The 15,096-nt window shown below is 42.5% G+C and overlaps 1 protein-coding gene and 1 long non-coding RNA gene across 2 annotated transcripts in view; one reads left to right on the top strand and one right to left on the bottom strand.

Moving 5' to 3' along the window:
* Nucleotides 1-6,861, top strand: part of LOC125518495 (glutamate receptor 2.8-like) — a 10,549-nt gene extending 3,688 nt beyond the window's left edge. Inside the window, exon 6 of the mRNA XM_048683319.1 lies at nt 6,779-6,861. Coding sequence (XP_048539276.1) covers nt 6,779-6,861 — 83 coding nt within the window. The remainder of the gene's footprint in view (nt 1-6,778) is intronic.
* Nucleotides 6,862-10,756: 3,895 nt separating this feature from the next.
* Nucleotides 10,757-11,972, bottom strand: LOC125522703. Its single transcript, XR_007289932.1, has 2 exons — nt 11,219-11,972; nt 10,757-10,823 (listed from the first exon to the last, which is right to left on the bottom strand). It is a non-coding gene; the product is annotated as an uncharacterized LOC125522703 (long non-coding RNA).
* Nucleotides 11,973-15,096: the final 3,124 nt, after the last annotated feature.

Here is a 15,096-nt window from a genome sequence, read left to right as displayed (position 1 = left end):
ACACCTTAAGACGCATATCAACCAAAACCCTAATGTCACCTAGATACTCCAATGTCACCTCAAGTATTCGTGGGTATGATTATATGATATGCATCACACAATCTCAGATTCATCTATTCAACCAACACAAAGAACTTCAAAGAGTGCCCCAAAGTTTCTACCGGACAGTCAAGACGAAAACGTGTGCCAACCCCTATGCATAAGTTCACGAGGTCACGGAACTCGCAAGTTGATCACCAAAACATACATCAAGTGGATCACGTGATATCCCATTGTCACCATAGATAAGCACATGCAAGACATACATCAAGCTTTCTCAAATCCTTAAAGACTCAATCTGATAAGATAACTTCAAAGGGAAAACTCAATCCATCACAAGAGAGTAGAGGGGGAGAAACATCATAAGATCCAACTATAATAGCAAAGCTCGCGATACGTCAAGATCATACCACCTCAAGAACACGAGAGAGAGAGAGAGAGAGAGAGAGAGATCAAACACATAGCTACTGGTACATACCCTCAGCCCCGAGGGTGAACTACTCCCTCCTTGTCATGGAGAGCGCCGGGATGATGAAGATGGCGACCGGAGAGGGATTCCCCCCTCCGACAGGGTGTCGGAACGGGTCTAGATTGGTTTTCGGTGGCTACAGAGGTTTGCGGCGGTGGAACTCCCGATCTATTCTGCTCCCCGATGTTTTTAGGGTATATGGACATATATAGGCAAAAGAAGTCGGTCAGGGGAGCCACGAGGGGCCCACGAGGGTGGGGGCGCGCCCAAGGGGGTAGGGCATGCCTCCCTGCCTCGTGGCTTCCTCAAAGCTTCCCTGGCGTCTACTCCAAGTCTCCTGGATTGCTTCCGTTCCAAAAATAACTCTCCCGAAGGTTTCATTCCGTTTGGACTCCGTTTGATATTCCTTTTCTTCGAAACACTGAAATAGGCAAGAAAACAACAATTTGGGCTGGGCCTCCGGTTAATAGGTTAGTCCCAAAAATAATATAAAAGTGTTTAGTAAAGCCCATAAAAATCCAAAACAGATAATATAATAGCATGAATACTTCATAAATTATAGATACGTTGGAGACGTATCAGCATCCCCAAGCTTAATTCCTGCTCGTCCTCGAGTAGGTAAATGATAAAAGAAAGAATTTATGAAGTGTGAATGCTAGCAGGTGCACAAGTTTGATCAATGGTAATTTCAATCACCTTTTCTAGCATCACTATATATCATAACAGTAGCTCAACTCATAGGACTTCTCATGGCCAAGTAACAAGCTATTCACATGTTAAAGTATAGATCATAAACTTTCTTGAAAACTAACAAACCGTGCTATTAGTCATCAAACAATTACAATTCATATTATTTTCAGGAAGGGTCTATGTCAGAGCTTTGATTGAGCAAACTTCACATACTCAACTATCATTTAGTCTTTCACAATTGCTAACACTCACGTGATATTTATGTGTTCAAAGTTTTAATCAGACACAGAGAAAGATAGGGGCTTATAGATTCGCCTCCCAACCTTTTACCTCAAGGGTAATGTCAACAATAATAATTTATGATGCCTTACATCCAATTGGATATATATATCATGATCTTTCCAACACAATGTGCTTGCCAAAGGATGAAATGTAAAAAGGAAAGGTGAATATCACCATGACTCTTTCATAAGGTATAAGACAAGAATAAAAGATAGGTCTTTCGCAGAGGGAAGCAGAGGTTGTCATGCACTTTTATAGTTGGATGCACAAAATCTTAATGCGAAAGAACATCACTTTATATTGCCACTTGTGACAGGGACCTTTATTATGTAGTCCGTCGCTTTTATTGCTTCCACATCACAAGATTGTATAAAGCTTATTTTCTCCACATTAATAGATCATACATATTTAGAGAGCAATTTTTAGTGCATGCACCGATGAAAACTTACTTGAAGGATCTTACTCAATCCATAGGTAGGTATGGTGGACTCTCATGGCAATACTGGTTTAAGGGATGTTTGGAAGCACAAGTAGTATCTCTACTTGGTGCAAAGAATTTGGTTAGCATGAGGGGGAAAGGCAAGCTTGGCATGTTGAATGATCCATGACAATATACTTTATTTTGGATATAAGAAAACATAACCCATTACGTTGTCTTCCTTGTCCAACATCAACCTTTTAGCATGTCATATTTTAATGAGTGCTCACAATCATAAAAGATGTCCAAGATAGTATATTTATATGTGAAATCTCTCTTCCCTCAATATTTTTTCATGAATTGTTTAAGTGACCAATACAATGTTTGCTAACCTTCAATAAATTTACCACCACTACTTCTTATATGTGAAATCATTACTCCCCATGGGATAAACATATGAAACATATATAATTTCAGATTTATTATATTCAATTCATTCAACAATTTACTCATAGGATATATGTGAAGCACGTGAATGAATAACAAACTACTCCAAAAGATATAAGTGAAGAACAATGAGTAGTTAAATAATTATTTAGCTATGTGAAGACTCTCCCATTTAATAATTTCAGATCTTGATACTTTATTCAAACAACAAGCAAAACAAAATAAAATGACATCTAAGAATATCAAACATCATGTGAAGAAGCAAAAACTTAGGATCAACCGATACTGACAGATAGTTGTTGAAGAAGAAATGTGGGATGCCAACCGGGGCATCCCCAAGCTTAGACGCTTGAGACTTCTTGAAATATTATCTTGGGATGCCTTGGGCATCCCCAAGCTTGAGCATTTGTGTCTCCTTAATTCCATTCATATCGCGGTTTCCCTAAATCTTAAAAGCTTCATCCACACAAAACTCAACAAGAACTTGTGAGATAGGTTAGTATAAGTCCATGCAAAACCTTATCATTATCTACTGTAAAAATCACTAAAATTATTATTCAACACTGAATACTAAATGCATCTGCATATTTAGAAGTCCTATCCTCAAATAGAGTCATTAAACAAGCAATCATATGCAAACAATGCCAACATAACAGCAATCTGTCTAAATAGAACAGTATGTAAAGAATGCAGAAAGATCCATACTTCCCTAGCTCCAAAAATTATGAAATAAAATTCCCACTGTAGTAAATTTATCAGATATTATTATGCAAAAGGTTTCAACATTTTATCACATTCTGACTTTTCTAGGGAATGTTTCCAACAGCGGTAAACTTTCCGTTTTCAAACAGCAACATCTAGACTTGTAAAATAGGCATAGTAAAGGCTATCAATGCCACTTTTATTGAAATAAAAGATGCAAAACATTGTTCTAAATAACATCAAGCAAATCCTAATAAAATAAATTGACGCTCCAAGCAAAACACATATCATGTGGTGAATAAAAATATAGCTCCAAGTAAAGTTACCGATGAACGAAGATGAAAGAGGGGATGCCTTCCGGGGCATCCCCAAGATTAGGCTCTTGGTTGTCCTTGAATATTACCTTGGGGTGCCTTGGGAATCCCCATGCTTAGGCTCATTTCCACTCCTTATTCCATAGTCCATCGAATCTTTACCCAAAACTTGAAAACTTCACAACACAAAACTTAACAGAAAACTCGTGAGCTCCGTTAGTAAAAGAAAAAAAATCACCACTTCAAGGTACTGTAATGAACTCATTCTTTATTTATATTGGTTTTAATCCTACTGTATTCCAACTTTTTCTATGGTTCATAAACTCTATTACTAGCCATAGATTCATCAAAATAAGCAAACAACACACCAAAAACAGAATCTGTCAAAAAACAGAACAGTCTGTAGTAATCTGTAGGTTTCGAATACTTATGGAACCCCAAAAATTATAAAATAAATTTCTGGACGTGTGGAATTTATCTATTAATCATATGCAAAAATAATTAACTAAATATCACTCTCCATTAAAAAATGGCAGCAAATCTCGTTAGCGCTGAAGTTTCTGTTTTTTTACAGCAAGACCGCAAAGACTTTCCCCAAGTCTTCCCAAAGGTTCTACTTGGCACAAACACTAATTAAAAGCATAAAACCACATCTAAAAAGAGTCTAGATGAATTATTTATTACTAAACAGGAGCAAAAAGCAAAGAACAAAAATAAAATTGTGTTGCCTCCCAACAAGCGCTATCGTTTAACGCCCGTAGCTAGGCATGATGATTCCAATGATGCTCACATAAAAGATAAGAATTGAAATATAAAGACAGCATCATGAATAATATGACTAGCACATTTAAGTCTAACCCACTTCTTATGCATAGGGATTTTGTGATCAAACAATTTATGGGAACAATAATCAACTAGCATTGGAAGGCAAAACAAGCATAACTTTAAAACTTTAAGCACATAGAGAGGAAACTTGATATTATTGTAATTACTACAAGCATATGTTCCTCCCTCATAATAATTTTCAGTAGCATCATGAATGATTTCAACAATATAACCATTACATAAAGCATTCTTTTCATGATCTACAAGTATGCAAAGTTGACACTCTTCCAAAATAGTGGGATTAACATTAACTAAAGTCATGACAACTCCAAACCCACTTTCATAATTATCACAATAAGATTCAAAACCCTCCAAAATAGTGGGATAATTACTCCCTAAAGTTTACACTCTTCCAAACCCACTTTCATCAATATAATCATCATAAATAGGAGGCATGCTATCATCAAAATAAATTTTCTCATCAAAACTTGGGGACAAAAAATATCATGTTCATCAAACATAGCTTCCCCAAACTTGTGGCTTTGCATATCATTAGCATCATGGATATTCAAGGAATTCATACTAACAACATTGCAATCATGCTCATCATACAAAGATTTAGTGCCAAACATTCTAATGCATTCTTCTTCTAACACTTTGGCACAATTATCGGAATCCTTATTTTCACGAAAGACATTAAAAAGATGAAGCATATGAGGTAACCTTAATTCCATTTTTTTGTAGTTTTATTTTATAGACTAAACTAGTGATAAAACAAGAAACAAAAAGATTCGATTGCAAGATCTAAAGATATACCTTCAAGCGCTAACCTCCCCGGCAACGGCGCCAGAAAAAAGCTTGATGTCTATTACACAACCTTCTTCTTGTAGACGTTGTTGGGCCTCCAAGTGCAGAGGTTTGTAGGAAAGTAGCAAATTTCCCTCAAGTGGATGACCTAAGGTTTATCAATCCATGGGAGGCGTAGGATGAAGATGGTCTGTCTCGAACAACCCTGCAACCAAACAGCAAAGAGTCTCTTGTGTCCCCAACACACCCAAAACAATGGTAAATTGTATAGGTGCACTAGTTCGGCGAAGAGATGGTGATACAAGTGCAATATGGATGATAGATAAAGGTTTTTGTAATCTGAAAATATAAAAAGCAAGGTAACTAATGAGAAAAATGAGCGAAAACGGCATTGCAATGCTAGGAAACAAGGCCTAGGGTTCATACTTTCACTAGTGCAAGTTCTCTCAACAATATTAACATAATAGGATCATATAACTATCCCTCAACATCCAACAAAGAGTCACTCCAAAGTCACTAATAGCGGAGAACAAACGAAGAGATTATGGTAGGGTATGAAACCACCTCAAAGTTATCCTTTCTGATCGATCTATTCAAGAGTCCGTAGTAAAATAACATGAAGCTATTCTTTCCGTTTGATCTATCCTAGAATTTGTACTAGAATAACACCTTAAGACGCAAATCAACCAAAACCCTAATGTCACCTAGATACTCCAATGTCACCTCAAGTATATGTGGGTATGATTATACGATATACATCACACAATCTCAGATTCATCTATTCAACCAACACAAAGAACTTCAAAGAGTGTCCCAAAGTTTCTACCGGAGAGTCAAGACGAAAACGTGTGCCAACCCTATGCATAAGTTCACGAGGTCACGGAACTCGCAAGTTGATCACCAAAACATACATCAAGTGGATCACGTGATATCCCATTGTCACCACAGATAAGCACATGCAAGACATACATCAAGTGTTCTCAAATCCTTAAAGACTCAATCCGATAAGATAACTTCAAAGGGAAAACTCAATCCATCACAAGAGAGTAGAGGGGGAGAAACATCATAAGATCCAACTATAATAGCAAAGCTCGCGATACATCAAGATCGTACCACCTCAAGAACACGAGAGAGAGAGAGAGATCAAACACATAGCTACTTGTACATACCCTCAGCCCCGAGGGTGAACTACTCCCTCCTCGTCATGGAGAGCGCCGAGATGATGAAGATGGCGAACAGCGAGGGATTCCCCCCTCCGGTAGGGTGCTGAAACGGGTCTAGATTGGTTTTCGGTGGCTACAGAGGCTTGCGGTGGTGGAACTCCCGATCTATTCTGCTCCCCGATATTTTTAGGGTATATGGACATATATAGGCGAAAGAAGTCGGCCAGGGGAGCCACGAGGGGCCCACGAGGGTGGGGGCGCGCCCCCCTGCCTCGTGGCTTCCTTGAAGCTTCCCTGACGTCTACTCCAAGTCTCCTGGATTGCTTCAGTTCCAAAAATAACTCTCCCAAAGGTTTCATTCCGTTTGGACTCCGTTTAACATTCCTTTTTTTCGAAACACTGAAATAGGCAAGAAAACAACAATTCGGGCTGGGCCTCCGGTTAATAGGTTAGTCCCAAAAATAATATAAAAGTGTTTAGTAAATCCCATAAAAATCCAAAACAGATAATATAATAGCATGAATACTTCATAAATTATAGATACGTTGGAGACGTATCAAGTACTCACTATTGTTTTGCTACCTTTTGCCCCATACCCGATTGCTGTGATCATATGACGGAGCCCAGGAGCCAGCTGACCCCGTCGATGACTACTACTACCGCGACGGAGCCTTCTTCTACGTGGAAACCACTGACGACCAATAGTAGTTTAGGAGGCTCCCAGGCAGGAGGCCTGCGACTTTTCGTTCTAGTTGTCGTTGTTTTGCTAGCCTTCTTAAGGCAAACTTGTTTATTTATGTCTATACTCAGATACTAATGCTTTCACTGACTCTTGTGTAACTAGAGCTTATGTATTCGAGCCCTCAAGACACTTGACTTGTAATATTAAGCTTGTATTATTTTATGTTGTGTCTAGAGTTGTGTTGTGATTTCTTCCCATGAGTCCCCGAGCTTGATCGTGCGCATTTGCGTGTATGATTAGTGCACGATTGAGTTGGGACGTCACAAATTGATATCACTTGGGGGTGTGGCGGTAGGATGTGATACCCTACCACCGGGCATGTGGCGGCAGGGAAGAGTCAAGTCCCAAACTTTGATGCAACCAGGGTCAGATCCTGTTAAAGTTTGGCAAAAAGGTCAAAACACCAATTTTGGTCACATGGTGGCATATCAGTTGGATGCCCGACAAAGGCATCATATTTTTGTTTCATTCAAATGTATGTTACAACATGGCCATGGCTCAGAAGACATCAGATCTGGCTTCTTCGCTAGGGGTGGGGGCACACACCTCCTCCCCCTGATGGCGGTGGCAAATTGACATGAACATCGGGGGAAAGATCAGGCCAGAGAGTGGTACAGTGGGTAGGGAACTCATCCTTGGCGATCTACGGGGAAGTATGGTGTGAAGGAGGCAATGTCTCAGAAGACATCAGATTTCAGATCTGGCTTCTTCGCTAGGGGGGGGGGGGGGGTTGGCGCCCACCTCCTTCCCCTTGATGGCGGTGCCAAAATTGACATGAACATCGCGGGAGGGATCAGGTCGGAGAGTGGGACGGTGGGTAGGGGACTCATCCTTGGCGGTCTATGGGAAGTATGGTGTGAAGGAGAGAGGGTAGCATGGCAAATATGAGGTGGGCATCATGTGGTTTTAAAGGTGAGGGATCCACAGAGAAATGTCCCACTACGGTGGGAACCCAAGCAAGAAGTGGAGAGTCTGACAAAAAAAGGGAAGAGTGTGTCGTGGGGTCGGCTCTTGTGTTGGGGCACATGTTGGGAATAACAGGGAAGATAGTCCAAACAATCATATTTCTGCCCCACATATGGGCTGGATTTGAGGAATCTCGGACTGTCTAGACGGCTGAGTTTTGGGCAGCCCACTGGGTGCCCATTTGATGTGCAAACACGCCTAAACGTATGTGTAAGAAATGAGCTTTGACCTTGGACAATACCTTAATCACTTGTTTGATTCATTTATATACATAGGTATGTGCCCGTGTGTTGTCATGGAAGCCAAATATTTTTCTAGAACAATAATTTGGTAGCTTGGTCACGCATGGTAAGTAACTTAGTGGGATTGAGCGGTGTATGAGAAGATGCGGTGAAATATGGTGTAAAATTGAGTAATGAAATTCCACGTTATTGCAAAAAGGTAAGTTAACTAAGGTGGAGTTGATGTAGTACTACAAAAGATAAGTAAATTAATGTGATTGAGCGATGAATTTGAAAGGTGCGATCAAATATGGCATGGTAAAAAAAATGGCTGGATGAAAAAAAATTGGTGGATGAGTATGGTGGAAAAAGGAGAACCGGTTGATGAAGAGTTTTTCTTGACAAGAAAAGAAACACTACTTATTAAGTAGTATAAAGGTTGCAACTCGTAGCAATGTACGGGCATTCTACTAATGGCAATAACGAAGGGATTGTAAGTTGTATGTACCTCAAATAGGACTAGGTGGTGATAACCACTAGTAGAAAACAGGGCTTTGGTCCAGGCCGGCTCAGCCCATTAGTCCCGGTTCAGTCCAGAACCGGGACCAATGTGGGCATTGGTCCCGGTTCGTGAGCCCAGGGGGCCGGCCGGGCCACGTGGGCCATTGGTCCCGGTTCATCTGGAACTTTTGGTCCCGGTTGGTGGGATGAACCGGGACCAATGGGCCTCGCTCCTGGCCCACCACCATTGGTCCCGGTTGGTGGCTTGAACCGGGACCAAAGGCTCCCCTTTAGTCCCGGCTCATGCCACCAACCGGGACCAATGAGGTGCCTATATATACCCCTCGCTCGCGAGCAGAGCACCCCAGTGCTCTGTTTTTCTCTGGCCGAGGGGGAGAGGGCTTGGTGGTGCTCTAGCTCACCTCCCATGCACACAAGGTGTTAGATGGAATGCCCGAGCCACACTACTTAAGCTTTCTCCTCTCCAAGCTCGACCTCCAAGCTCCATTTTCCATAATATTTGTCTAGGTTTAGCGGTCCGTCACGCCCCGTTCCCCGTCTTCACCGCCGTCGATCACCCGCGCCGAGCTCATCGCCGGCACCACCGTGGTGAGCCTCTTGTTCTTATCTTCTTTCTGAAAGGAAAAATATTCTTACTTGTATGTTTACATAGATACTTGTATTATTTTCTTACTTTTATTATTGCATCTTATATAGTGCGATGGTTTTGGTATCCGCCCCCGTCGGCCCTTGTCCTGTCTATGATTCGGATGTGGTATATATATTATCTTTATAACTATTGGTTCATTTATTGTTTATGAAAATTATGCCGACCAACGTGACATAGATTTTATTTATGTAGGATGTATGTGAATCGGAAATGCCAACCGACCCTATTGTCGAGAGGTTAAATTTAGTTGAAGAAGAAAACAATTTGTTGAAGGAAAAAATAAAAAAAATTGAGGAGGAGAAGATGATATTGGAGTTGCATGTTGCGGATGTCGTCGATGATCACAAGATCAAGATGGATGCAATGCGTTTGAAGATTAGAAAGATTAGAAAATATGCCATTGATACCGAGGCTTGGTATCATTATGCCGTTGGATCAATTGTTACCTTGGTTGCGATTATGATCGCATTTGTTTTCGCATTGAAATGTTTTACATAGTTTCAATGTATGGTTTAATTAATTAGATGCTCAGGAGAGCTATATGTTGTTAGATGAGAACTATGTATGCACTTTGGTTTTAATGTGATGATGAACTTCTATTAATTTGGACACTTAATTATATATAATGCACGCAGATGAACCGGCAATGGATGTACGGTGACAGACACACCCGCGAGTACATTAAGGGCGTGCATGAGTTTCTCGAAGCGGCTGAGGCAAACAAGCAGAATGGTTTTATGTGTTGTCCATGTACTGAATGTGGGAATACGAGGTCTTACTCTAACCGGAAAATCCTTCACTCCCACCTGCTTTACAAGGGTTTCATGCCACACTATAATGTTTGGACGAGGCACGGAGAAATAGGGGTTATGATGGAAGATGTCGAAGAAGAAGAGTACGATGACAACTATGTGCCCCCTGAATACGGTGGTGCTGCAACGGGGGGAACTGGTGAAGATCAAGAGGAACCAGACGATGTGCCCAATGATGCTGCAACGGATGAAGCTGCTGAAGATCAAGAGGAACCAGACGATGTGCCCGATGATGATGATCTCCGCCGGGTCATTGTCGATGCAAGGACGCAATGCGAAAGTCAAAAGGAGAAGCTAAAGTTCGATCGCATGTTAGAGGATCACAAAAAAGGGTTGTACCCCAATTGCGAAGATGGCAACACAAAGCTCGGTACTGTACTGGAATTGCTGCAGTGGAAGGCAGAGAATGCTGTGGCTGACAAAGGATTTGAGAAGCTACTGAAAATATTGAAGAAGAAGCTTCCAAAGGATAACGAATTGCCCGACAGTACAATACAACTAAAGTATACTTTCATTTAATTCAATTTCTTAATTGTGTGTTATTTCATATAATTTCAAAATACATCAATTATGAATTTAAAGTACTGAAGGTACTGCTAAAGCAATAAAACTAACATTGTGTTCTACTGAAAAGCATCATTACATGTATTCTAGGCTTACTAAGGTAAGAGAACAAAAGAATGCGAACCTTGAAACTCGGATGAACAACTATCTTCGAAATCTTGTATGAGCAACTATCCTCAAAATAGTTCTATCTGAAACAATCAAAGAAATGCATGGTCGATCGATGATTTGAGAACAAATACATGATAGATGGACAAATGTCATCAGGGTAATAACAAAAGGAGAACAAAAGTACGCTCTGCCAACAACAGCTGGACGAGCTACAATACATGATCAATTGATGAATAATGAATAGATCGATGATTCATTGGAGGTTTGATGCACAAAGTCAGGACTGTCCTGCAGACAACCTGATAGCATAACTACAGTATTACTAGTACATGTTCAGCGGGAATCAATTCTGAAAACCAAAATTTAAGAGCACGTTGCAGTTTAAGTTTAGTGTTGTGCGAGCAAGACAAGTAATTCAATCATGGATAATTAACTAATTATCGATAGGAGCAGAGTAGGAACAGCAGGAAGTTACCTATGGATACGGTGATACATGCATTATCGAGAGGCCTAAACTTGAGGCGGCCAAAGAAGGCGTAGATTACAGAAAATTGTTGCACGGCGATGTTGTCATCCGGCAGCGCAAGTCGAATTTCTGAACTGGGGTTGCGCTACGCTTCGGCGCTGTCATCGTCTGGCGGCGGGAGGCGAACTGCTCGATTGGGGTTGCGCTACGGCGCTGTCGTACATCAGGGATGATCCAGCAGGCAGGTAAGCTGGGCCTTTTTCAACCTGACACAAAACTGCGATTTGGGGGCCCCTAGGAATTTTGGGGCCCTGGGCGGTCGCCCACTTTGACCCCCCTTGTCGACGGCCCTGATACATGCATATACATAGTCTTTTTTGCACCGCGAGAAGAAAAGACCTTCAATGTTTTAGACAGACACCAGAGGATTGACACGATCTGGATATCGCATAAGGCACGGTACATACCAGCAGCCGCGACGGGGTCTCCGCGCGAATCACTCACGCGCAGCTCGACCCGTGTGGTGTAGCTCGGGTGCTTGAGGTAGAAGTCGTCGAGGGCTATTGAAATGCAGGTGAGGCTCCTCCTGTCCATGGCGCTCGCCAGGTTCAGCACCACGCCCACCGGCACCGGCACCGCCTCCAGCGCTGGTGCTACCGGTGGTGATCCATCTGTGCTCCAAACCAGGAGCAAAGAGAGGAGGCTTGCAGGCACAGCACAGGCGGAGCGCCTCCTTGACCACACCATTTTGAGATACGACTGGATCTTCACTTTGGATAGACTGCACTCCTTAATTTACCGTCATTTATAGTGATCCAGCGACGCGGGATGGGAAATTTCGTGGAGTGTTCCCGCAAGCGGTCCGGCCGGCCGGTGGTAAATTTCTTTGGCTAAGTCCCGTTGACTCCAACATTATTGCATTATTTCTCTGCTTGCGTTAGTCGCAATCAAGGAAACATCCACACACTTGGGACACTCACATGCGCCGTCTGAGTATCGGAGTATGACATATTTGAAGTTGTTTTCTCTTTCTTTCTATATACTACATCTCTTCTCTATTAATAAAGAGGATTCTTTTTTATAGAAAATTTTCCGATCTATTCACCTTCAATCATGGCAGTACAACGAACACCAGAATTAATAAAAATTACATCCAGATCCGTAGGCCACCTAACAACGACTACAAGCATTGAAGCGAGCTGAAAGCACGCCATTGTCATCACCCCTCCATCGCCGGAGTCGGATACAACTTGTAGAAGTAGACAATCAGGAAGTCCTCGTGCTAAGGCCTCATAGGACCAGCGCACCAGAACAGCAAACGCCGCGGATGAAGAATAACGTAGATTGGAAGGATTCAATCCGAAGACACATAAACGTAGATGAACACCAACGAGATCCGAGAAAATCCATCAAAGATATATCCGCCGGAGACACACCTCCACACGTCCACCAACGATGCTAGACGCACCGCTCGAACGGGGGCTGGGTGGGGAGATCTTTATTCCATCTTCAGGGAGCCACCGCCGTTTCCTCTTCCTGAGCAGAACACAAACCCAAACAAAACTGAAAGGAACAAAATGAAGCCCCCTCGCCGGCCCTTGGCAGGGTCCACCACGCCTCCATGGTCCTAGGGCCACCGGAGACGAGGCGGACCTGCGTCCACGCCTAATAATAAAGGGGAGTTTGTTGGTTTCAGTTCCATGGCTTCCACCTCTCCAAGCCATATATATTTGTGTTGATATTAGTACAAATTCATATTTAATTTCAGTAAATAATTCATGACTAGAAAAAAAATAGCATGCAACAATCTAGCATACTAGATGAACAAAAAAACATGCAAAACAACATTGCACATGCAACCAGTGGCGCAGACAAGCACTAGTAGAAAACAGGGCTTTGGTCCAGGACGGGTCAGCCCATTAGTCCCGGTTCAGTCCAGAACCGGGACCAATGGGGGCATTGGTCCCGGTTCGCGAGCCCAGGGGGCCGGCCGGGCCACGTGGGCCATTGGTCCCGGTTCATCTGGACCTTTTGGTCCCGGTTGGTGGGGCGAACCGGGACCAATGGGCCTCGCTCTTGGCCCACCACCATTGGTCCCGGTTGGTGGCTTGAACCGGGACCAAAGGCTCCCCTTTAGTCCCGGTTCATGCCACCAACCGGGACCAATGAGGTGCCTATATATACCCTCTCGCGTAAGAGCAGAGCACACTACTCTGTTTTTTTCTGGCCGAGGGGGAGAGGGCTTGGTGGTGCTCTAGCTCACCTCCTATGCACACAAGGTGTTCGATGGAATGCCCGAGCCACACTACTTAAGCTTTCTCCTCTCCAAACTCGACCTCCAAACTCCATTTTCCACAATATTTGTCTAGGTTTAGCGGTCCGTCACGCCCCGTCCCCGTCTTCACCGCCGTCGATCACCCGCGCCGAGCTCATCGCCGGCACCACCGTGGTGAGCCTCTTGTTCTTATCTTCTTTCTGAAAGGAAAAATATTCTTACTTGTATGTTTACATAGATACTTGTATTATTTTCTTACTTTTATTATTGCATCTTATATAGTGCGATGGTTTTGGTATCCGCCCCCGTCGGCCCTTGTCCTGTCTATGATTCGGATGTGGTATATATATTATCTTTATAACTATTGGTTCATTTATTGTTTATGAAAATTATGCCGACCAACGTGACATAGATTTTATTTATGTAGGATGTATGTGAATCGGAAATGCCAACCGACCCTATTGTCGAGAGGTTAAATTTAGTTGAAGAAGAAAACAATTTGTTGAAGGAAAAAATAAAAAAAATTGAGGAGGAGAAGATGATATTGGAGTTGCATGTTGCGGATGTCGTCGATGATCACAAGATCAAGATGGATGCAATGCGTTTGAAGATTAGAAAGATTAGAAAATATGCCATTGATACCGAGGCTTGGTATCATTATGCCGTTGGATCAATTGTTACCTTGGTTGCGATTATGATCGCATTTGTTTTCGCATTGAAATGTTTTACATAGTTTCAATGTATGGTTTAATTAATTAGATGCTCTGGAGAGCTATATGTTGTTAGATTGAGAACTATGTATGCACTTTGGTTTTAATGTGATGATGAACTTCTATTAATTTGGACACTTAATTATATATAATGCACGCAGATGAACCGGCAATGGATGTACGGTGACAGACACACCTGCGAGTACATTAAGGGCGTGCATGAGTTTCTCGATGCGGCTGAGGCAAACAAGCAGAATGGTTTTATGTGTTGTCCATGCACTGAATGTGGGAATACGAGGTCTTACTCTAACCGGAAAATCCTTCACTCCCACCTGCTTTACAAGGGTTTCATGCCACACTATAATGTTTGGACGAGGCACAGAGAAATAGGGGTTATGATGGAAGACAGCAAAGAAGAAGAGTACGATGACAACTATGTGCCCCCTGAATACGGTGATGCTGCAACTGGGGGGAGCTGGTGAAGATCAAGAGGAACCAGACGATGTGCCCAATGATGCTGCAACGGGTGAAGCTGCTAAAGATCAAGAGGAACCAGACGATGTGCCCGATGATGATGATCTCCGCCGGGTCATTGTTGATGCAAGGACGCAATGCGAAAGTCAAAAGGAGAAGCTGAAGTTTGATCGCATGTTAGAGGATCACAAAAAAGGGTTGTACCCCAATTGCGAAGATGGCAACACAAAACTCGATACCGTACTGGAATTGCTGCAGTGGAAGGCAGAGAATGCTGTGGCTGACAAAGGATTTGAGAAGCTACTGAAAATATTGAAGAAGAAGCTTCCAAAGGATAACGAATTACCCGACAGTACATACGCAGCAAAGAAGGTCGTATGCCCTCTAGGATTGGAGGTGGAGAAGATACATGCATGCCCTAATGACTG

The sequence above is a fragment of the Triticum urartu genome, chromosome 7, assembly GCF_003073215.2.
Source record: "Triticum urartu cultivar G1812 chromosome 7, Tu2.1, whole genome shotgun sequence".
NCBI lineage: Eukaryota > Viridiplantae > Streptophyta > Magnoliopsida > Poales > Poaceae > Triticum > Triticum urartu.
This window is presented reverse-complemented; position numbering and strand designations above follow the sequence as displayed.